The following is a 22830-nucleotide window of genomic DNA, read 5'->3' on the forward strand; positions in this document are numbered from 1 at the left end:
GCCGTACGGTCATAGCCAAACAACTATTCTCGCCAACGCTGCTACATGCTCCTCATGACTGCACTAAGATACAGTCCTCTGTTACAAGTTGCTAATGCTCTTTCAAAAATCATAAATAATCAAAGTACTTAGATTCACTTGCGCTCTATATGTATCATAATACAGTTGTCAGATGCAAACTGTTGAAACAAAACTAGTTTCATGATTGCCGATTCTTCTTCTTTTACTGCACCCATTTTGTTTGAGCTCTGCAATCGTTTGGTCTTGCAGTAATTCTTGCATAAAAGTGAATCGGAATGAGCTCAAGACTTGTTAAGTTTGATCTCAACTTGACTCCTGCCCAAAGGAAGCGGGGGACTAGCAGCCCAAGGAAACGTTTGGATGGAGAAACAAGTTCAGCTCCTCGTGAATCAGAGAAAAAAAGACATCAAGAGACTGCACCTCATAAAGACCCCACGGAGATCTGTTTAGGCTTTGTGAAGAAGAGAAATGAAGATAAGATGATTAGTATCTATTCTCAGCCAATTGAGGATCCCATTTGGAGGTAAGTCTTACTCTCTTCAACTAATACAGTAAATTTCTATCTTATAAGCGACATTACCAATATTCTTGGCCAGTCTATCTTAAAAGTTGCTGCAGAAGTGATAGTACTAGTTGTACCACGTAAAGAATGCTTGTAAAAAGTAAATAGGATGGAGGTTAAAAGAGCACAGTTCTATGTCTTGTACAACATATGATTTTCTTTTTAGTTAGTACAATTCTTAGGCCATGTTACTGCCCTGGTTGAAAATCATGAGTATCCCAGGGAAAGCATTTCCTACAAAGTTTTTCATGATTAAAGGTTTTCTAGAAATCTCTAATTTAAAATCTTATTACTTTCTTATTTGAAATTATTTTGAAATATAATAAGATTTTTATGGTAGTTATTACTATGATTTCCAAGGAAAAGAAAGAAAACCATGTTTTTGTCTATCAACGAGCCGACTCTAGTTTGGACTCGATAAATATAGGTTATCAAATGTTTTTATCAAATTTTTTTATCAAATTTAGACAAGGTAACTGTGATTAAGTGTGAGCTTAATCTGAAATTAATTACATAAGATTTTGAAAAAGAAGTAGGAAAGAAGGAAAGAGAGAAATTGAATTGTTCAAAGGCTTGCCCCAAAAGATTAGGGCAGCTTAAGCTCACTAAAGTTCTCCATCAAGTTATATAAGAGGAACACTGAAAATTGTTATACTAGCCAATGAGCTATACAATAGATCAACTAATAAAAGTTAGTTAAATTACACTCTTCTACCCTTATTTAAATACTAAATTTTGCAAACTATCTCCTTATTCTAACACTCCCCTCAAGTTGGATAATAAAAATCAAACACTCCTGACTTGGAAGCCAATTTAGTAAATTGAGCTCTTTGGAAAGCCTTGTTGGAGAGGTCTACTTGATCTTCATGTCTCACATGATAAGTAATTATCTTCCCATTCATAACTTGGTCTATAATATAGTGATAATCCACCTCTATGTGTTTAGTTCTTTCATAAAGTACTAGATTATTCTATTAATATAGTTGTTTGATTATCACATTTCATCACCATAGGAAACTTAACTTCCGTATGATAGAACCCTAATTGGAAAGGTCCTACCCTTGTACTCAAGTGCAATGGAAGATTGAGATAGGGTGATTAAAAGGTTTGGAAGAGGGTGAAGGTAGATATGAAGTGTTGAAGAAAGCTATTACCAAATAATCTAAGGTGAGTCTCATGAAAAGGAGGTCTCACTAATAAAGTAAAGTCAAAGAGGAAGAGAAGAAGAAGAATCTAAGTGGATCGTATGTGAGAGGAAGATTTCCTCCTTATTCTCTTAGTTATAGTTTTCTTATTGCAAAGTATTGTGATTAGATTTAGTGAGAGATTATTGGGTGTAATTAGAAACTTTAAAAAATTTTATTTTTAGCATAAGTCAGTATTCTATTATAAAAAGGACCATGTAAAAGAGCAATAAATACACCACTCTCAAAATTTCCTCTTCATATCGATGCATGCACTCTTCGATTTCCTCTCTTTTCTCCTCTCTCTTGCGTTTTCTCCTCTTCTCTTTGTCTACCATGCTTACTATTCGAAAGTTAACATGGTAGTGTTAAATTGTGGAGTCTAAATAACGTCTTAAGAAAAGTTAGTATGTGGATAGATCTTGTGTGTGTGGGTGTATTTCTCTTGTAAACTTCTTTATCATCATAGTGAAGTGTTGCAGCGGCGAAAGATAGGAGGCGGTCTCACCTTGAGGCGAACTTGTATAAATCTTGAGTTTTTCATGCTTGATTATTTCTTCTTCCGCGATTATTATTTCTTTCGTTAGTATTGAATTAGGGCATCTAATTCCTAACAAGTAGTACCAAAGCTATGTTCGTGTTTGAGAGCAATGACAAGCGGAGAAGGATCAACACTTGGAATCAACAAGTTTGATGATATGGATTTTGCGTTCTGGATGATGTAGATTGAAGATTATCTGTATAGTAAAAAGTTGCATTCACCACTTTTGGATATGAAACTAGAAGGCATGAAAGATGATAGGTGTTGGGAGTGATCTAGTTGACACTGTCAAAGAATGCCACTCATAACATGGCAATGGAGAAAATCACAAAAAGAATGATGAAGATTGTTATCAACGCCCTATGCTTAGTCGATATGCGGATCGACCTTAGCAGTAAGATCGTCGAGGGGGTTAGAAGGGGGGCAAGAAGCCCCCCTCCTGGTCCACGCTATATTAACTACTTTTTCATTAAGGGTAGTTTGAGAATTTAACTCTTGTATCACTATTGCCCTTGTTTCCTCTTTATATTTGGGGTGTTGTTATTAGGATTTTATCATCCGAGGTGTATCAATTGTGGCCGAGAGAGGTTAGAGAAAAACCACATGTAAGTGTGTGTGATTTCTCTTGTAAAAAATTTCATCTTTATAGTGGATTACATCAACGACGAAAGACAGGATGTAGGCTCACCTTGACGCGAACTTGTATAAATCTTGTTTGTTACCGTGCTTGCTTTTCCTTTCTTCCACGATTATTATTATTTCTCTAGTTAGTTTAGAATTAGGGCGTCTAATTCCTATGTTTGATATGTATGACAAGCCTTCTGCAAATAATAAGGTACCTCTCATGAAAAAATTTGTTCAATTTAAAAATGACAGAAAATACACCAGTGGCAACACATTTGAATGAGTTTAGTACGATTGTCAATCAATTGACCTCCTTTTAGATTAAATTTGATAATGAGGTTCGTGCGTTAATTCTTTTGGCATCTCTGCCAAATAGTTGGGAGCCTATGAGGGTTGCGGTCAACAATTCTGTATGCAATGGGAAGTTGAAATTTAATGATGTTCAGGTTACTATTCTTTCTAAGAAAGTTTGTAGAAAGGACTCCAGAGAATCGTTGACATCTAATTCTGCCCTAAATGTTGATACTAGGGGCAAGAACTTTGAGTGTAATTCCAACAAGGGCAACAATAGATGGCAAGGATTGAAGAAGCAAGTCCCAAGTTGGAACAAATGTGGAATGGTGGAATTGTGGCAAGTCTGGTCATATAAAGAAGAACTGTAGAGCACCAAAGATGGATGAAAGAAAAAAGATGTTGAAAATGCGGTGACTAAAGAAGTACAAGATACTTTACTCTTGTCAATTGATAGCCCTATTGACTCTTGGTTATTAGAATCAGGAGCTTCCTTTCACACCACTGTGCATCGCAAGATCAAGGAGAATTATGATGATGAAAATCACGGGAAGGTGTATCTTACTGATGGAGAACCATTGGACATTGTCAATATTGGTGATGTCAGTTTGAGGATGTCAAACAGGTTAGTGTGAAAATTTGACAAGGAGAGACATGTGCAAAAACTTATGCATAATCTGATCTCAGTAGGGTATCTTGATAGTGAAGATCATAATGAGACTTTTAATGGTGTCACATAGAAAGTCACTAAGGGAGTCATGGTTGTTGCATGAGGAGTTAAAACTGGAACTCTTTACATCACTTCTAGTTGCAGAGACACGGTTGCGGTTGCTGGTTTTGTTACTAATTCTGATTTGTGGCATTATAGGCTCGGTCACATGAGTGAGAAGGGAATGAAAGTGCTTTAATCCAAAGGGAAGCTACCAGGGTTGAAATCTGTAAACAACAGTTTGTGTGAAGGTTGTATTTTCAGCAAACAGAAAAAAGGTTAGCTTTTCTAAGGTTGGAAAGTAGCAAAAGACAACAAAATTGGTGTTCGTTCATATAGATGTGTGGGGACCTTAAACTTTTACCTCTTGGTGGTTCTAATTACTATATGATATTTTTTTATGAAGCAAGCAGAATAATTTGATTTTATTTCCTAAAAAATAAATATGATGTTTTTGATACATTGAAGAGATGGATAGCAATGGTTGAGAATGAGACAGATTTGAAGGTGGAGTACTTGTAGTCAGATAATGAGGGAGAATACATAGGCGATGATTTCAAGTGGAATTGTGTTGATAATGGAATCAAGATGAAGAAGACCATTCCCAAAAAACATCAATAGAATGGTGTGGCTAAGAGGATGAATAGGACTTTGAACGAGCGTGCTAGGCGCATGAGATTACATGCGGGATTGCCAAAGATGTTCTGGTTTGAGGCTATTAGCATTGCTGCCTATTTGATAAAAAAAGGTGCTTCAACACCATTGGATTGCAAAATACTAGAAGAGGTATGGAGCGGCAAAGAGGTAAACCTTTCTTTCTTGAAAGTGTTTGGTTGTGTTTCATATATTCACATTGATTCTGCTATTAGAAGTAAATTGGATGCCAAATCCAAGATATATTTCTTTATTGGCTATGGTGGTACCGTGCTTGGATAACATTTCTGGGATGACCAAAGTCTTAAGGTTATCTGGAGCAAGGATGTGATCTTCAATGAAGGTACCCTTTATAAAAACATGTTGAGAACAGATTCTGAGAGCACAAGTAATGAAGCTAAGAACTTTGAAGTGATTCAGTTATTCAGTTATTTTTCAGTTGAGAGCTCAGGACCAAGAAAACATAGCCCCAAAAGTAAATTAGAACATTTTTGTGACTGAACTCATAAGATCTACCAGAACTAGAAGACCACCATAGAGATACTCCCCTGTATTGAATTATATTCTATTCACTGATAAAGGTGAACCAGAGAGTTATGAGGAAGTCGTGCAAGTTGATGAATCACCCAAGTGGGAGCTGGCCATGAGGGATGAGATGGATTCACTATTATCCAATTAGACATGGCAGCTTACCAAGTTACCAAAAGGGAAGAAGTCTTTGTAGAATAAATAGGTGTATTGAATAAAAGACAAATATGATGGCAGCAAGTGGTACAAGGCAAGACTGATTGTAATGAGCTTTAAACAAAAGAAAGGCATTGACTACACTGAGATTTTCTCTCTAGTAGTGAAATTGACTACTATTAGAAAAGTGTTTGGACTAGTGGCAAATGAAGACTTGCACTTAGAGCAATTGGATGTAAAGACAACTTTTCTTCATGGTGATTTGGAGGAAGAAATTTACATGATCCAGCCACAGGGTTTCAAAGCACATGAAAGGAGAAAATGGTGTGCAAACTTTGAAAGTGCTTGTATGGTCTTAAACAGGCTCCAAGACGGTGGTATAAGAAGTTTGACATCATCATCAGTAGTATTGGTTTCTTAAGGTTCTAGCGGATCATTGTTGTTGCATAAAGAACCTTGATAACTTCTACATCATTCTAATGCTATATGTTGATGACATATTGATTATAGGTTCTTGCAAAAAGGAAATAGATAAGTTGAAAATGGAGTTTTCCAAGAAGTTTGCAATGAAGGATTTGGGTGCTGAAAAACAAATCTTTGGGATGAGGGTTAGAAGGGATACTGATGTCTTGAAACAATCACAAGAAGAATATGTGAAGAGGTGCTGAGCAAGTTCAACATGAATGATGCAAAACCAGCGAGTCACTTGAGGTGGATTCTCAAGTATTTGATGTTAGGAATTAGACACCTAATTCCAAACTAATGAGAGCAATCACAATAAAATCGGAAGAAGGGAAAAACAAGCACATAAAAAGCACAACAAGATTTATACAGGTTCGCCTCAAGGAGAGACTACATCCTATCTTCCGCCACTACAGTAATACACCCCCCCCCCCCCCCCCCCCCCCCCCTCCAATTTAAAGAGAAAGCTAGGGCAACCACATTACAAGAGAGAAATTCCAAAACTACCCTTAATGAAACAATAGTTAATATATCCATGACCAACTCAACGTAAGACATTAATTAGGCTCCACAACTTAACAATCTCCCACTTGGAGATTAATCTATCATCAATATCTCCTCTACAGCGGCAACTACTTCTCAATCCTCAGAGAGAAGTCCAACTTAAGTTGCACACAACTTTAGTTTCTCGATCGTAACAATCTTCGTCAACATATCAGTTGGATTTTGACTCTCTTGGATCTTCTAAAGTGATAAGTGTTGAATTTTGGATCCCTTTACTGAAATCGCAAGCAAGGTGAGAGAGGGAGAAAATAAAAGAAGGAGAAAGAGGGTTCTCAGGTAGGGAGGAGAGAAGAGAAAAAAACGGAAAAAAAGAGTTTAGGCAAGAGAAGAAATCTTCACGAGAGAGAAGTTGAGAACTACTTCTCTTTGATGATTTAAGTTCGTGTACAAACACCTCTCTTTATATTAGAGGAAAGTAGTAAAGTCCAAGTACAATTAAACTACCATTCTCCTAATTACATTCAAACTATAACACTTAAAGATAAGTTTATTATAATAAAATAATTCAACATAATGAGAAGACTAATATAACTCAAACTAAAATTCTTCTATGAGGATGTGACCATAGGATAAATATGCCAACTCATGGTTATCTTTGTGGGTTCCACTTGTTCTTCCAACTCATGTGATAAGGATACCATCTCGTGGTATCTTTGTAGGTCCCACTTGATCTTCAAATATTTCAACTCATTCCAGCTTGTGCTTCTTATCTTCCAACTCATGCCAGCTCGTGTGATGACTCCTTATGGCATCTCATGTTCTCATGGTGGGTCCCACCAGCTCGTGCAACAATGGTGGGTCCCACATTGTAACACTGAGACTCCATCCTCTAGAGCCGATCTGATGAAGTGATAATGTACCTGTATGTGGTTTGTTCTAGCATGATAAACAAGATTCTTTGTTGAATGACTAGAACTTTGATTGTCACAATACAACACATTCTTCCCATGTTTGAGATGAAATTCTTCCCAAAAATATTGGAGCCATACCATCTCTTTGCTAGCTTCAGTCACGGCGACATATTTTGCCTCATTGGGAAAAGAGCAACTATTTTTTACAACTTAGAGACCCAACTAACTGCTATACCACCCAATGTGTATACATATCCAGTGGTACTCTTCCTGCCATCAATGTGTCCAACCATGTCAGCATCTACGTAACCCTTTAATCCCAATTCTGACTTTCTAAAACATAAAGTTGAGTCTATAGTGCCTCTCAGATACTTGAGAACCCACTTCACTGCTTCCCATGTTGCTTACCCGGATATACCTGCTCACAACTCCCATTTCATGAGCTATGTCTGGTCTAGTGCACACCATGGCATACATGAGACTGCCAATAGCAAAAGCATAAGGCACATTGGCCATGTAGGATCGCTCCTGCTCTTTAGAAAGTGATTGCTCCTTAGATAGCCTAAAGTGACTAGCTAAAGGAGAACTCACTAGTTTTGTATCATTCATGTTGAACCTACTCATCACCTTCTTTACATATTCTTCTTGTGATAGTTTAAAGACATCAGTATTTCTAGTAATCCACATCCCATGGATTTATTTTGTAGCACCCAAATCCTTCATTGAAAATTTCTTGGACAACTCCCTTTTCAACTTATCTATTTCCTATTTTCAAGCACCAGCTATCAGCATGTCATCAACATATAGAAGTAGAATGATGTAGGAGTCATCAAGCTTCTTCACATAACAACAATGATCCACCTGTCACCTTAAGAACCATTACTACATGTAAAGGTGTCAAACTTCTTATACAATTGTCTTGGAGCTTGTTTAAGACCCTACAAGCTCTTTTGAAGTTTGCACACCATTTTCTCCTTTCCTTGTGCTTTGAAACCCAGTGGTTGGATCATGTAAATTTCTTCCTCCAAATCACCATGAAGAAAGGTTGTCTTTACATCCAACTGCTCTAAGTGCAAGTCATCATTTGCTACTAGTCCAAGCACTGTTCAAATAGTAGTCAATTTCACTACTGGAGAGAAAATCTCAGTGTAGTCAATGCCTTCTTTTTGTTGAAAGCCTTTTACCACCAATCTTTCCTTGTACCACTTGCTACCATCATGTTCATCTTTTATTTTTAGACCCATTTTTTATGCAAGGCCTTCATCCCTTTTGGTAACTCGGTCAACTGCCAAGTCTGATTGGATAATAGTGAATCCATCTCATTCTTCATGGCCAACTCCCTCTTGGTTGATTCATCAACATGTATTCCTTCCTCATAACTCTCTTGTTCACTTTTATTAGCCAATAAAATATAATTTAGTGTAGGGGGAGTACCTCTATGGTGGTCTTCCAGTTCTAGTAGTTCTCTTGACTTCATTCATAGGAATCTTCTGATTTACTTCTGGGAGTATGTTTTCCTGATCTTCTTGAGCAATATTCTCAATCTCAATAACTAGAATATCTCTCAACTAAATAACTTCAGGCTTCTTAGCTTCATTGCTTGTGCTCTCAGAATATGTTCTCAACCTGTCTTTATACAAGACACCTTCATTGAAGATCACGTCCTTGCTCTTGATAACATTTCAACTTTAGTCAACCCTTAAGTGATAACCAAACTTGGTATCACCATGGCCAATAAAGAAACCTATTTTAGATTTAGCATCAAGTTTACTTCTTGCAACATAATCAATATGAAGATAAGAAACACAACCAAACACTTTCAAGAAAGAAAGGTTTAGCTCTTTGCCGCGCTAGACCTCTTCTAGTATTTTGTAATCCAATGGTGTTGAGGGACCTCTTTTGATCAAATAGGCAGAGGTGCTAATAGCCTCATACCAGAACATCTTTGACAATCCTGCATGTAAATGCTCCTAGCACGCTCATTCAAATATTTTTTCATCCTCTTAGCCACACCATTTTGTTGAGGTTTTCTAGGTATGGTCTTCTTCATCTTGATTCTATTATCAGTATAGTATCGATTGAAATCATTATCTATGTATTCTCCCCCATTATCTGACTGCAAACATTTCAGTTTCAAATCAGTTTCATTCTCAACCACTGCTTTCCATCTCTTGAAGGTATCAAAGACATCAAATTTCTTTTTCAGGAAATAAACCCATACCTTTCTGTTTCCAACAATAATAAATGTCACATATTAGTTAAAACCACTAAGGGAGGTAACAATTGAAGGCGCCCACACATATGTGTGAACAAACTCCAACTTTGCTCCTTTCTAGCCTTAGAAAAGCTAACCCTTTTTTGCTTGCCAAAGATGCAACCCTAACACAAACTTTTATTTATACTTTTCAACCTTGGTAGCTTCTCTTTGGACCGACGCACTTTCATTCCCTTCTCACTCATGTGACCTAGCCTATAATGCCACAAATCAGAATTAGTAACAACATTAGCAACTGGAAGTGATGTACAGAGTTCCAGTTTTAACTCTTCGAACAACAACCATGGCACCCTTAGTGACTTTCCATCCAGCACCACTAAAAGTCACATTATGACCTTTATCATCAAGTTGCCCTACTGAGATCAGATTACTCGTCAATTTTGGTACAAGTCTCACCTGATGAATTTTCCACACTGACCCGTTTGATATCCTCAAACTGATATTACCAATACCAACAATATCCAAAGATTTTCCATTAGCAAGATACACCTTCCCGTGATCTCTAGCAACGTAATTCTCCATGATCTCAGTGTGCGCAGTGGTGTGAAAAGAAGCCCTTCAATCTAACACCAAAGAATGAATAGGGCTATCAATCAACAAGAGTAAAGCATCTTAACTTCTTCAGTCACCGCATTTGCAACATCACCTTTCTTTTCATCCTTCTTCGGTGCTTTGTAGATCTTCTTTATGTAACCAGACTTCCCACAATTCCAGAACTCGACATTCCTTCCGAATTTGGACTTGCTTCTTCCATTCTTTGACTTCCCTCTACCATTGCCCTACTTGGAATTCCTCTCGAAGTTCCTGCCCCCAGTATCAACACTTAGGGCATAATTCAACGATTCTCCAAAGTCCTTTCTACGAACTGCCTCCATAAGAATGGTATCCCAAATATCATTAAAAATTAACTTCCCATTGCCTACAAAGATGCTGACTGGAGTCCTCATAGGCTCCTAACAATTTGGTAGAGATGCCAAAAGAATTAAAGCACGAACCTCATAGTTAAATTTAATCTGAACCAAGGTCAATTGATGAACAATCATGCTAAACTCATTCAAATACGATGCCACTAGTGTATTTTCTGTCATCATTAAATTGAAGAGTTTTTTCATGAGATGTACCTTATTATTTGTAGAAGGCTTCTCATACATGTCGAACAGAATCTTCATCATCCCCGTCGTAGTTTTCCTCCACACCACATTGTGAAAGAAGGGAAAACAAACCATGGAAAAAATACAACAAGATTTATACAAGTTTGCCTCAAGCTAAGCCTACGTCCTGTCTTCTGCCGTTGTAGTAATCCACTATGAAGAAATAATTTAAAAGAGAAATCGCACAATTATAGGTGTTTCTCTCTAACCGCTTGGGCTGCATTTCTTGATTCCATACTCTAGAATGCCAATTCTTCTCTCTTTAAGGTACTAGAGAACCTCTATTAAAAAAACTAAAATATAAAAGAGTAAAATATAACTTTTTGTTGGAGAGATACCCTCTCCTATGCAATCTAAACTTCCAAATCTTTAAACACAAGAGATTATGTAGAAGAGCTTGAGATACCTAGGAATGTTGAGTGATTTGAAAGAGAATGAAGTTATTTTGAGATAAAACTACTTTTTTTTTTCTCTCAAGAGGGTTTGTTGATAGTTTCAATTAAAAAAGCCTTGGAATGCTTTGAATGGCCAAGAAATACTCAACTAATCCTCCCCAACAGGGAAGAAGGCGGGGGGGGGGGGTTAAAAAATTTATGCCCTAAAGCTCTATTACATATTTGTGCTTGAGAAACTAAATTTGGTTGGTTATCTACTTACATAACTAGAGTTTTTGAAATTTTTTATTTTACTTTTACTCTAGGTCTTCAAGTTTTCAAGCTTATTTTGTGTAAGTTCTTCTTCCAAGTTACAATCTTCAATGAGTTTTGGTTTTGGGTCTTAACTTGGAAACTTGATTGATATTTCTTTTGTTTTTAGCTTTTGTCGTAGACCACATAGAAGGCATGTGTCTAAAATATACTGATAACTTTGTTAGTAGCATACTTTCAAACTACCCATTTTATTATCTTAAAATAATGGAGGCCAACATGATTTTACCATTGGTGTAGCTCCTCAATCATAATTTTTCTATTTCCCTTTTGAGTCAAATCTGGTCATTTTTCATCCATCTATTAGTCTAAAGCTTCATCCTTAATTGGAATTATGAAGTGCTACAATGTGTGCCTCCTTCCATTTGAAATATAAGTACTGTTATCTTTTTACTCACACTTACTTCCTCAAACTGTTTCAATTTTTTTCTCTAAAATGTCTAAAATACATTGATAACTCTATTAGTAGCACACTTTCAAGTTACCCATTTTATTATCATAAAATAATGGAGGCCAACATGACTTTACCATTGGTGTAACTACTCATCATAAATATTCTTAGAGGAATTACTTTTTTTTTATTTCCATTTTGAGTCAAATCTGGTTATTTTTCATCCATCTATTAGTCTAAAGCTTCATCCTTAATTGGAATTATGAAGTGCTACATTGTGTGCCTCCTTCCATTTGAAATATAAGCACTGCTATCTTTTTATTCACACCCTTAATTCCTCAAACTACTTCAATTTTTTTTCTAAAATGACTTAAGAGCAATGCCTATAGACCCATTACTTGCATAAAAAAGGAGTGCACCCAACATATCTTAAATCTATTATTTTAGTTTTTACCCATGTAGAAGTTTTAGCCTACCCTTAAAAAGTGAGTAGACTCTTTCCATTGCCCTAAAATGGATTGAACCGCCTTTAAATTTAAATGGATATTTCAGATAGGAGTTGAAGTTTGATCATTAGACTAGGGTGGTTTTTCTTTTCTCACCATTATTTTGTGGAAACTAGGGTTTCTTGGAAAATAAAAAAGAGATCCCTAGCTTGAGGAGTGTCGAAGAAGAAGTGTAATTATGAGGTAATATGCAACAACAGATTCTACAAGTGGTAATCAAATTTTGTGCAACCAGAATATCTTAGGGGGGACAACAAGATGAGATTAAAACAAGATATGGACAAGAACAAGATGAATCAAGACAATTAGAACTTCTTTTGGAATCATAATTTCTTGTTCAATCTACACAAGATAAAAAATTTCTTTTTCAGCCACATAAATTTTATGACAAAGATTGTTTTCTTATTGAAGTTACAAACTCTAACTTGGGGGGAGGGTGTGGAAGAAGTTTATTACAAAAGAATTTAAGTTGTGTCTCAAGCAAAGGATGTTTAATAGTTAAGAAAAGTCAAAGAAGACCCTACATGGAGCATGTATGGGGGGGGGGGAGGGGGTGTTGAAGATTTCTTCCTTGTTCTTTAGTTTCCTTATTATAAATTATAGTGATTAGGTTTAGTGAGATATTATTGGGTGTAATTTGTAAGTTTTGGAAAGTTTATTTTTAGCACGAGTCATTGTAAGTTTGGGAAAGTTTATTTTTAGCACGAGTCATTGTATCATTTTTTTAAAAATCATGTAAGGGATCAAAGAATGCACTATTCTCAAATTTTCCTCTTCATATCAATACACATGCTCCTCCTTGGTTCCCTCTTGTGTCTCCTCTCTTTCTTACTTTTTCTCATGTTCTCGCTCTTCCATGCTTCCTCTTTGTAAGTTAACATGGTATCAAAGTGGCAAGGTTTTGAGATGGAGAAGCAAAAGCAGATAGCGAATAAGGGGAAGAAGAAAAAGATAAAAGGAAATTTTTTTTCCTTTCCATTTAATCTTCCTTTTTACCTAGCACACATTTTTGTCTTTGGAGTTTGCATTTGCATATACCATATTTAATTTTTGAAATTAAAAATTTATGGAAGTATATTTTAGTCTAGTTTTCAACTCAAAAAGGATTTTGTCAATCGGAGTTTTCTAAAAAAAGAAATCAATATCTTAAGTAGCAATAAAATTTAATGTAAAAAAAGGTATGTGAGTCTATTTTCTAATCCAACAAACCGTTTCCCAATTGGATACTTCCAAAGACAGATATCAACATTGGAAAAATCGAAGGTCATGTTGGTAGCTTGTTGCATGTGAAACTTCGAATTTTATGCCAATGTTTTTCCTTTTTGAGATGATAATATTGGTTTGACTAAGTTTTTAGTTGTTTTCAAATTTGAATTAAGTGTTTCCCAACTTGAGCATCATTCCGTAAGAGTTTCTATTTTTGTATCTCACATAACACGAGTTTCCCATTCTTCTACTTACATGAGTTTAGTTTGCTTTCTTAACAAAGTCTGAAATTTCTATATTATAAAATATTTTCTCCTCAATTTAAACTCAAAATATATTTTTTCTTGAATCTCCCTTATTCTAGAATTTCTTTGTTGAAAAGTTTTTTCCAGATTGGTCAAGTTTTTTTGAAAAACAATTATCTTAGATGAGAATTCTATTTTTAGATAGTTTATATTATTATGTTCTATCTAAAAATTTATTTATTGGTGTTTTTTTATGTTTCCTCAATCATACATGTTTATAGAGAAATCATTTTTTTATCTCCCTTTAGTGTTAAACTTGGTTTTTTTTCATCCCATCTATTGGTCTAAAAGCGACTCCTTCTTATTTAGAACTATGAAGAGCAATGCTAGTATGAGAGGTTCTATCTATTCCTCAAAGTAATTTATTTAATTTATTTTTAATTAAAATAACTTTTGATTAAAGCCTTCAAACCCACTACTTGCAAAGAACAGAATTGCACCCCAACATATTGCTTAAATCAATTATTTTAGTTTTTACCCAAGTGGTATTTTTGAGCCACCCTTAAAAGTGAATTGATTCTTTTTATTGCCCTAAATTAAGACAGGCTGCCTTAAATTTGAACAATCATTTTAGATTGGAGTTAGAGTTTTGTCATTGGTCTAGGGGTGATTTTTCTTCTCTCACCATTATTTTTTGAATATTGGATCACTTGGTAAAGAACTAAAACTATCCTCAGCTTGAGGATGAGAAGTAAAAGAATAAGTACAAGTACGAGGTAACAGATAATGAAGGATTCTATAATTTGTGGTAATCAAATTTTATGTAACCAAAATATCCAAGTAAGAGGGAGAACAAGATAAAGACTACAAGCAAGATGAACCAAGAAAATTAGAATTTCTTTTGCAATCACAATTTCTTTTCCAAGTGACAAAACATTAGAATTTCTTTTTTAGCTAAACATGTGTCATGACCAAGATTATTTGCAAGTTGAAGTTACAAATCCTAATTTGAGGGGGAGTGTAAAAGAAGCTATGACCAAGGAATCTATGTTGAGTTCTCATAGTTGAAACAAAGTCAAAGAATAAGAGGAGAAAAATAATCTAAATGGAGAACATGTGCAAGGAAATTTTTCTCCTTATTCTCTTAGTTTTAGTTTCTTTTTTACCAATTATTGTGATTAGATTTAGTGAGATATTATTAGATGTAATTAAAAACTTTAGAAAAACTTATTTTTAGCATAAGACATTGTATTTTTATTATATGAGAGCAAGGAATACAACACTCATAATTTTCTCTTCATATCAATACATGTGCTCCTCCTTGTTCACTCTCTTTTCTCATCTCTTTCTTACTTTTTCTCCTTTTCTCTCATTCTTTCATGCTTCCTCTTTGAAAGTTAACATAGAGAAAAAAAACATGGGAAGAGAAGGGAAGAAGGAAGGTGTGTGTGTGTGTGTCTGTGTGTGTGTGTGTGTGTGAGAGAGAGAGAGAGAGAGAGAGAGAGAGAGAGAGCTCATGGGAGGAGAAGAAAAGAGGGAAGAGAGCGATAGGAGAGAAAGAGATAATGCACGAGTAGAGAAAGAGAGGAAGAGAAGAACAAAGAGGAAAAAGAATAAAGGCTTAGGCTGATTTTCCCTCACAAGTACATCTCCAAACTTTCTAATTTGATTCCCTTAGATCCTCCTTGCATAGCCCACATAAGTATAGTATAAAAATTATGAATTCTATCATTCCACCCCCCGAAGACCAAGCTTGCCTTCAAGGTTGAAAATTGGGGAACTGTTGTAAAACATCTACTTTCAAGTTCCCGAGTTGCTTCTTGAATTTGGGCATGAGCCCATTGCACTAATAGCTCTGTGTGTAATCTGGTTCCATGTTGAACCTGTTGCATTTCGAGAATGAATAAAGAATGGCAGCAGCATCAGCTTCAATGGTTAGAAGTGTGGTTGAGACAATGTGTTTATTAAATAGGAAATATGGAAGACTGGACAAATAGAAGCTTTTATAACAACTCTAACTTATAGGCCACCTTCCCAATCTTTGAAGTATTTTGTAAAGTCCATAGAATCATGGAGACAACTTTTGATTCCTCCTAGCCGCAATTGACTATTTCCTATAGGGTTGAAGCTTGAATGACGAAGTCCTGAACCACAAACTCCACCTCTTAGTGCCTTGTGTCATGATGATTTTTTGTTTGGCTAAGGTGAGCTGGTGCTTGATGACCTTTAATGACTAAGCTCAGTCTTAGAAGGCTTCTTCTAGAGCAACGACCTTTGTAGTGCTCACCTACAGGAAGAAAAAGTGGGGAGAGGCCTGCAATAGACAACCTCAAGGAAGTGTGATAGGAGGTATTTTAGGAATATTCAACTGCCCTTGGCAGATAAAAAGTCCAAGTAATGGGTTTCTTATTGACAAACCCTCACAAGTACATCTCCAATCAATGATTCACCACCTTTGTTTGGTCATCGTCTGACGGTGGTGAGTTGTGATCATCTTCAAGGTGGTACCTTGCAAAACAAATATTCTCTAAAAAAGGAGCTTATAAAATTTAGTCCTTATCCAAGAATATAGTTTATGTCATGCCATGGATTTGGCCAGATGTATAACATATACTTCAACAATTGTTTTGATAATGAGTGGATGTTGCATGACACAAAAAGTGAGCATACTTGCTCAATGTATCCATTAGTACTAGACTATTTGTCTTTCCCTTAGATGGTGGTAGTCCCTCAATAAAATCTATGGAAACATCTTCCATATTCTTTCTGGATGGGGCAAATACTGCACGAGACCCGTTGGAGTAGTTGTGTCATATTTGATTATTTATCACATGCTACTATTTAGCTTTTAACATTAGCTTTGAGCCCCAGCTAAGAAAAAGTGTTTCTCACCCTATGGAAGGTTTTTAGGAAACCCTCATGATTGGTTGTAGAGATGTTGTGCATCTCTCTCAAAATTGCATGTACCATTTCTTTGTTTTGCACAGAACCACTACCTGATTATAGAGGAAGAGTAAGGAATTGACTCTTTTTTAGTTGGGGACCAATGTACGGTCTTCCAAATCCTTAAGAAGTTGTTCTAGGAGTAGTGGATCAGTGCTATACATAGTTTTGATATCTCGTAAAACTAAAGGAACAAGAGAAGCACATAGAGTAAGAAGTGTATGGTCATGTTTCCTTGGCAGACTATCAACTAGACTATCAACTGTACCATTCCCATTCCGTTTTTTGTATATAATATCAAAGTCATATCTCATCAATTTAACCAACCACCTTTGCCGCATGGTGTAGTAATTCTCTTTGGAAGCAAAATTTAATGTAAGCAATGGTTGGTTCAGAAAGTAATTGTTTTCCAAATGTAGTAAGGTCTCTAATGTTGAACCACATGTACCAAGGTAGAGATTTCCTTATCATAGGTGGACCAAGAGAGCATTCTCCCCTTGAGAGGTCAGCTAAAGTGGGAAATAAATTGCTCTTCTTTCATCAAAACAACCTCAATTCCAAATCCAAAAGCATCACACTCAATAATTAATTTTTTAGAGAAGTTAGGCAAGGATTTCAAAGGGGAGGAAGTTCATATTCAGTTATTTGAGGACATAAGAATGTATATTTTTAAGTAGAAAATTTAAAGACCTAATAATAGTAGCATAGTTTTGCAAAAATCTCCTATAATACCTTGTTAATCCCATGAAGCCTCTCAATTTTTTTAGGATGGTAGGTTGAGGTCTATTCTTGCATGGCTTGAATTTTGTCATGTTCAGTTGACACCCTTTCTTTGGAGACCACATGCTCTAAGTAGTGAACTTTAGCTGAGGCAAAAATACACTTTGGTGACTTGACTTGGAGAATCTTAACACTTCATGTAAGTTACCTAGATGATCCTCAAAACTCTTCTTGTAGACTAGTATATCATCAAAGAAAATAAGTACACATTTCCTCTAGTAGGGCCAGAAAACATCATTCATCAAGTATTGAAAGGAAGTCAGGACATTAATCAGTTCAAAACGCATCACAAGAAACTCATGTTGTCCATCATGTGTTCTAAATGCGGTTTTCTAGTCATCATTATTAGCTATTCAAATTTAATGGTAGCCCGAGCAAAAGTCAAGCTTAGAAAAAATCTCTGCACCACATAATTCATCTAGTACTTCATCAATAATGGGAAAGGGATACTTGTCTTTGGAAGTGATGTTGTTGAGGGCCTGGTTGTCCACACTAAACCTATGAGATCCATAATTTTTCTTAACTATTAAAATAAGGCTATGTGCTGGTAGGGAGGCACTTAGTTGGTTGAATTCAATGGTCTTGATTTCTCTTTGGTGGTAAGCCATTGGTGCTGAGACAATATCATGGAAAATAGTTAATAAATTCTTCATTCGAGGGGGAATATTTTGTTCACCTTGTGCTTCTATTGGTGCCACTATTTGGAAGAAGACTGGCTTCTAAGGGTGCCCACCTTTGCAAAATATTCTGCCTTAAAGAGTGAGGCTCACCATTTGAAACAACCTATCATTTATATGGTGCAGCATCAACAGAAAAATTCCATTGTCATCTTACTAAAGTCCCATACAGCCTCTCCTCAAGTGCACAACCATTTCATGCCTTATTACAAAATAAAAGACATATCTCTTTAACTAATTACACTTTCATGCCATATTTATGAGAAGTCTTCTTATTTACCAAGATGTCGCCTCTTGGACGTCTGGGCATTCTTCCTTTGACATGTGGGCTGGAGCCCCATCTTCTAACAATATGTACCATATGACCTTGGATCTCATTGTTGAGTTGCATGGTTAGAAATTGGAGTATCCTAGAAAGGGCATGGAAGGATACTTCAGGGTTTAGTAACAACAATTTGAGGTGATGATCTTCCTCCTCCTCCTCCTCCTCCTCCTCCTCGAAAAGGTACATTTGAAATGTTTTGTACCTATGACCTGGAACAAATTTCTCGCAACAATTAAAACACAAACCCTTGCTTTTTGAATGGACTCAAGGGGAAATGAGGGTAGCTTTGTTGGTTGTTATTGGAGTTGGGGACTGGAATGGCAGAAAAGGAGGTTCCTTGGGTTGAGGCTATTAGAGTGATTGTTTTTCTTACTGAAGTGTAGCATGGAAATTTCCTGAATAAGAGTTTTCGGATGAAATACTCCCACTTCCGCTGCCAAATCAGGCTTATGTCCTCCAATGAAACTTCCCACCCGGATGTGTTCTGACTATTGAGCTCTATTTGCAATTCTTTCAAACATAGCTTGATATTCTTGACAGAGCTTATCTGCTTGAGCTTGGTTAAGAGAGAATCAAAGTCTTAATACTGAGTGGGTCCAAAACAAACATAGAGAGCTTGCAAAAACACTTGCCAAGAGAGGAGTTGTCCTTTTCATGCCATTGGAACCACCTTCTACCATCATATTCATGATGAAATGAGACTAATAAAATCCATTGATCTCGGTTTGGTGGTAGGCAAACAATTCCTCAGCCATATAGGCCTATTTGTCTGGATCCCTTTAGACTTGCACCTAGGAAAATCCAACATGGCCATACGAGGCTATATGGTATGGAATCAAATGGGAGATTGAGGTGAAAAAAGTGGAATTGTTTGGGCAACCATGGGTATGGTATGCGACATGTCAAGATGATAGGAATTAGGGTGTGATGACTGAGAAAATGGAGGTAGATTTGTGGAGAGGGAGTGTCTTGGTTAAGGAGGATGTGTGAGGTTAGGAATCGAAGAAACATTTTGATAAGGAGATAAGTTGGGAATGGTTGGTGTAGGCAATAACGGTGGTGATGGGAGGATACCATTTCAAAAATAGATTTGGACAAGGCTTCTCTGTCCAACATTCATTGAAGGGGAAGGTCTTGAAAGCCTCTCTTCCATGAGAGATTGCACTAGACATGTCAAGTGATCCATCTTGTTTCTCAAATTTCAAAGTTTCTCCACTTGTGTGTAGATATTTGTCCAATTTTCTGAATTGAACTCGTGAACAGCAGCTTCCTCTTGCTATTTTAGTTCCATGTATCTCGTGTTTCACCATGATTGGAGAAGATCACAAAGGATTAATTTAATAACACTTTGATAGAACCGTCTTTTCGGGAAAGTACAAGGAAAAATTGAGAGGCTTCGGAAAAGGGTGAAAGTAGATCTAGAGAAGAAGGAAAGGGAAGAGAAGGGAAGAAGGAAGGAGAGAGAAAGAGAGAAAGAGAGTATTCGTGCAAGAAGAAGAGAAGAGGGAAAAGTTTGGAAAGAGGAGGATAGAGAAGGGACAGAGAGATAGGGCACTAGTAGAGTGAGAGGGAAGAGTGGAACAAAGACGAAAAGGAATAAAGAGTTAGGCTGATTTGCCCCTAACCAAGCTTCCTCTGTTTATAATTGCTCCATTACATCAAATAGGAAACTCCTACTTTAACTAAAACTTTAACTAAGAGATTATATCAAATAGAAAATTAGAACTCTTAAGAGGAAACTAAGACATCTTTTTACTGACTACTTCTTTGCTGACTAAATTTTTTGACTTTTTTTCACAAAATACCACACATATCCCTGGGCTGGCTCCCCCCTTCCTTTATCTTGCTTGGCACCCAAGTCTCCTCTAAATATCTGATTTTGATTCCCCCTACTCCCCTTGCATGACTATAGTATGAAATATATGAATTTTATCACCATATCAAACTTGAATAGAATGGAGGTCACCCAAATCAACTCACAAGTTGTGTGCACCCTTGGTCTATATTCAACATCTTCATTGGATCTTACTACTATATTTTGTTTCTTACTTTTTCAAGTCACTAGATTTCCTTTGTCAGAGATGTACAAGAACCTCTTTCTTTCTCTTTCCTTCAAATATCTAATTATCATGTGCTTTGCATATCCAAATGAATTTTCCCAGGATTTTTCATGAATCTTCTCTCCAGGTAACAACATATGAAATGGTAGTGAGTTACAGTTATTGGCAGGGCGTCTCAAGATGGGGGGTGGGGGTGAATTTAATGCTTATTGAAAATTTAAGTGTTAATGTAATTAAGAAATGTAAATGTAAAAAATAAAACAAAAAAACCATAACATAAAGATTTATTGATGTTCCCCTAGTGATAGTCACCCCTCAAGAACTCTAACTTGAAAAATTCATTAATCCTCATAGTAATCATGAAAGGATTCACGGTTCCGTTGTGCCCAACCAGTGCAATCTCCAATTGTTCACCCAAAATCTCTCTTCAAGAAATAGATCTTGTACTTGAACTGTGATCTTGACACAAACATAAAACATTTTTCGTTTATACTTTTTTCTTATGGTTTCCTGTTATACATACTGCATATAGATCTTGTATATGAACTGTAATCTTGTTGTAATTCGTCGTCGCTGCAGGGGATGTTTCAAAATAAGCGGCGATATCTATGGCAGAATTGCAGCACATCTATCAGATAAAGCATGCCCGAGGATACTTCAAGAGGCCACTACTCTAAAGCCATTTCTTCACTTTGAAAAGCTACCAAAAGCTGCCGCATGGCCAAGAAACTTTGCAATCTCACCCCCCACTGATGACAACATTTCACTGTATTTCTTTCCAGAAACTGAAAGGTACTTCCATTGCTTGTGTTCATTGAAGGGCACACAGTATTTCTTTGCTAGTTCTTTCCTTGAATCTGGGATTCCCACTTTCCGTGCTAGGGATGAGAATCTGTACAATGACCTGCTCGATGAAACTATGTCCAGAGAATTGGTGTTGAGAGCATCAGTTGGCCGCACTGAGCTTCTCATTTTCACTTCCCTTGAACTGCCCCAGAGCTACTGGAGTAAGCACTCTTTCTACATTGGCAGACGCCATATCACTACCAGCTCCCAGTTCTTACCGTTTCTGCACTAATATTTAAATGACATTCAGGGATCTTCGGCAAGTGCTATTTGTGGGGGTTATTCAGGGAAAGACAGAACCCACTCCCCAAGGCCTCTCTTATCATAAACTTAAGCAATGATGAAGAAGACTCAAAGGGAAGAAGCGATAGGTTACAGAACAAAAGCAGCCGTCTTTCTACTTACCCCGTCAGTGACGGGCAATATGGATCCTCACAAACCATTCAGCCAGCACGTAATCTGAAAATTGGAGATGTCAGAAACCTGTCTTCATTGCAGACTGACAGGTTTCCCCAACCAGCTTTCAGATCCTATTCTCAAAGCTATGATGCACCAACACCATTGGCCAGGCTGGACATTGGGACTAACTCGAGGGCAACACAGCTGACAAATCTGCAGCTTCATGGTGATACAACAGTACGTGAAAGAGAGAAATTGCTGAACAATCGTACTAGCACTGATTTGGTCCTGTTTCCCCTGGAGGCAGAGATGATGACAGCTCCACCTGGGAAACGAGGACCTATGGAAGCAAAAAGATGAGTTGATGCCGCATGAGATGGGAGAGATGGTCAATCAAAAAGCTACTTTTGTATGGCATTTTCCCTATGCTTATTAAGTATTAATACCGATTACATCAGTGACAAACAAAGAGCATGTGAAAGTTGGTTTTAAGATTTAACTTCTAGAGAGAATGGAAATTGGACCAAATTGGAATATTCTAGTTTGAATTTGCAGGTTGTATAGGTTTTTAGTCCCCATGAATCATGTAAGGGAGTTGGTGTGGAACACATTCACATGGTTACCATTGATGCAGGCATGCTTTGCAGGTTGGATTTGCATCATCTGTGAGGGGCTGCCCTCATGTGGGGTTACTATCTATACCAATTAAATAACTTGTATAGATCATTTAATTTGCAGCAACCTGGTATCGCCTCCTTGAATAATATAGAAAAAATTTTAAAATTAAAATATTTATAAAAAACTATCAGCCTATCAATAAGATTAGAAAGTAGGGGAGGGGAAAACTGTGTTTTTTTCCTAAATTTTGTAAAAGAGATGCACTTGATGAGGGTGGCATCGCTTTTGTTCTTCTAACTTCACATAGAAACTGAAAACAAATTCAATTAATTTTTCATAGCTAAAATTTACTACTTTGCTAAATGACAGTTAACAAAGTAGAAGAACGAGATTGGGCTATGGATTTGGGAAAGAATGTTAAGGTATTGTAAGTTTGATATTATTGAACTAAAATTTTAAAAGTATCCTTCCCCTAATTGGGTAATCAAATACAAAATAATCATACCAAAGTGTTTTATTCAATAATAGTAAACATGTAAAATTACTTGAATATT

At 36.5% G+C, this 22830-nt stretch overlaps 1 protein-coding gene across 1 annotated transcript; it reads left to right on the forward strand.

Moving 5' to 3' along the window:
* Positions 1–296: 296 nt before the first annotated feature.
* LOC137963181 (protein PARALOG OF AIPP2-like) lies at positions 297–22217 on the forward strand. Its single transcript, XM_068810352.1, has 4 exons — positions 297–544; positions 20993–21205; positions 21296–21420; positions 21510–22217. The coding sequence occupies exons 1-4, from the start codon at positions 297–299 to the stop codon at positions 22016–22018; spliced, it is 1095 nt and encodes a 364-aa protein (XP_068666453.1). The 3' UTR covers positions 22019–22217.
* The last annotated feature ends 613 nt before the right edge of the window (positions 22218–22830 follow it).

Source organism: Aristolochia californica, unplaced genomic scaffold, assembly GCF_029961685.1.
Source record: "Aristolochia californica isolate CCGP_79_NKW_82.1479 unplaced genomic scaffold, dmAriCali1.0.hap1 SCAF_4, whole genome shotgun sequence".
Taxonomy (NCBI): Eukaryota; Viridiplantae; Streptophyta; class Magnoliopsida; order Piperales; family Aristolochiaceae; genus Aristolochia; species Aristolochia californica.

Bases quoted from the DNA above. Each gene is read 5' to 3' on its own strand.
- LOC137963181 (XM_068810352.1), top strand. From the start codon at position 297: ATGAGCTCAAGACTTGTTAAGTTTGATCTCAACTTGACTCCTGCCCAA. The intron at 21,206-21,295 runs GTACTTCCATTG...TTTCCGTGCTAG, and splicing joins TTCTTTCCAGAAACTGAAAG to GGATGAGAATCTGTACAATG. The intron at 21,421-21,509 runs GTAAGCACTCTT...AATGACATTCAG, and splicing joins ACTGCCCCAGAGCTACTGGA to GGATCTTCGGCAAGTGCTAT.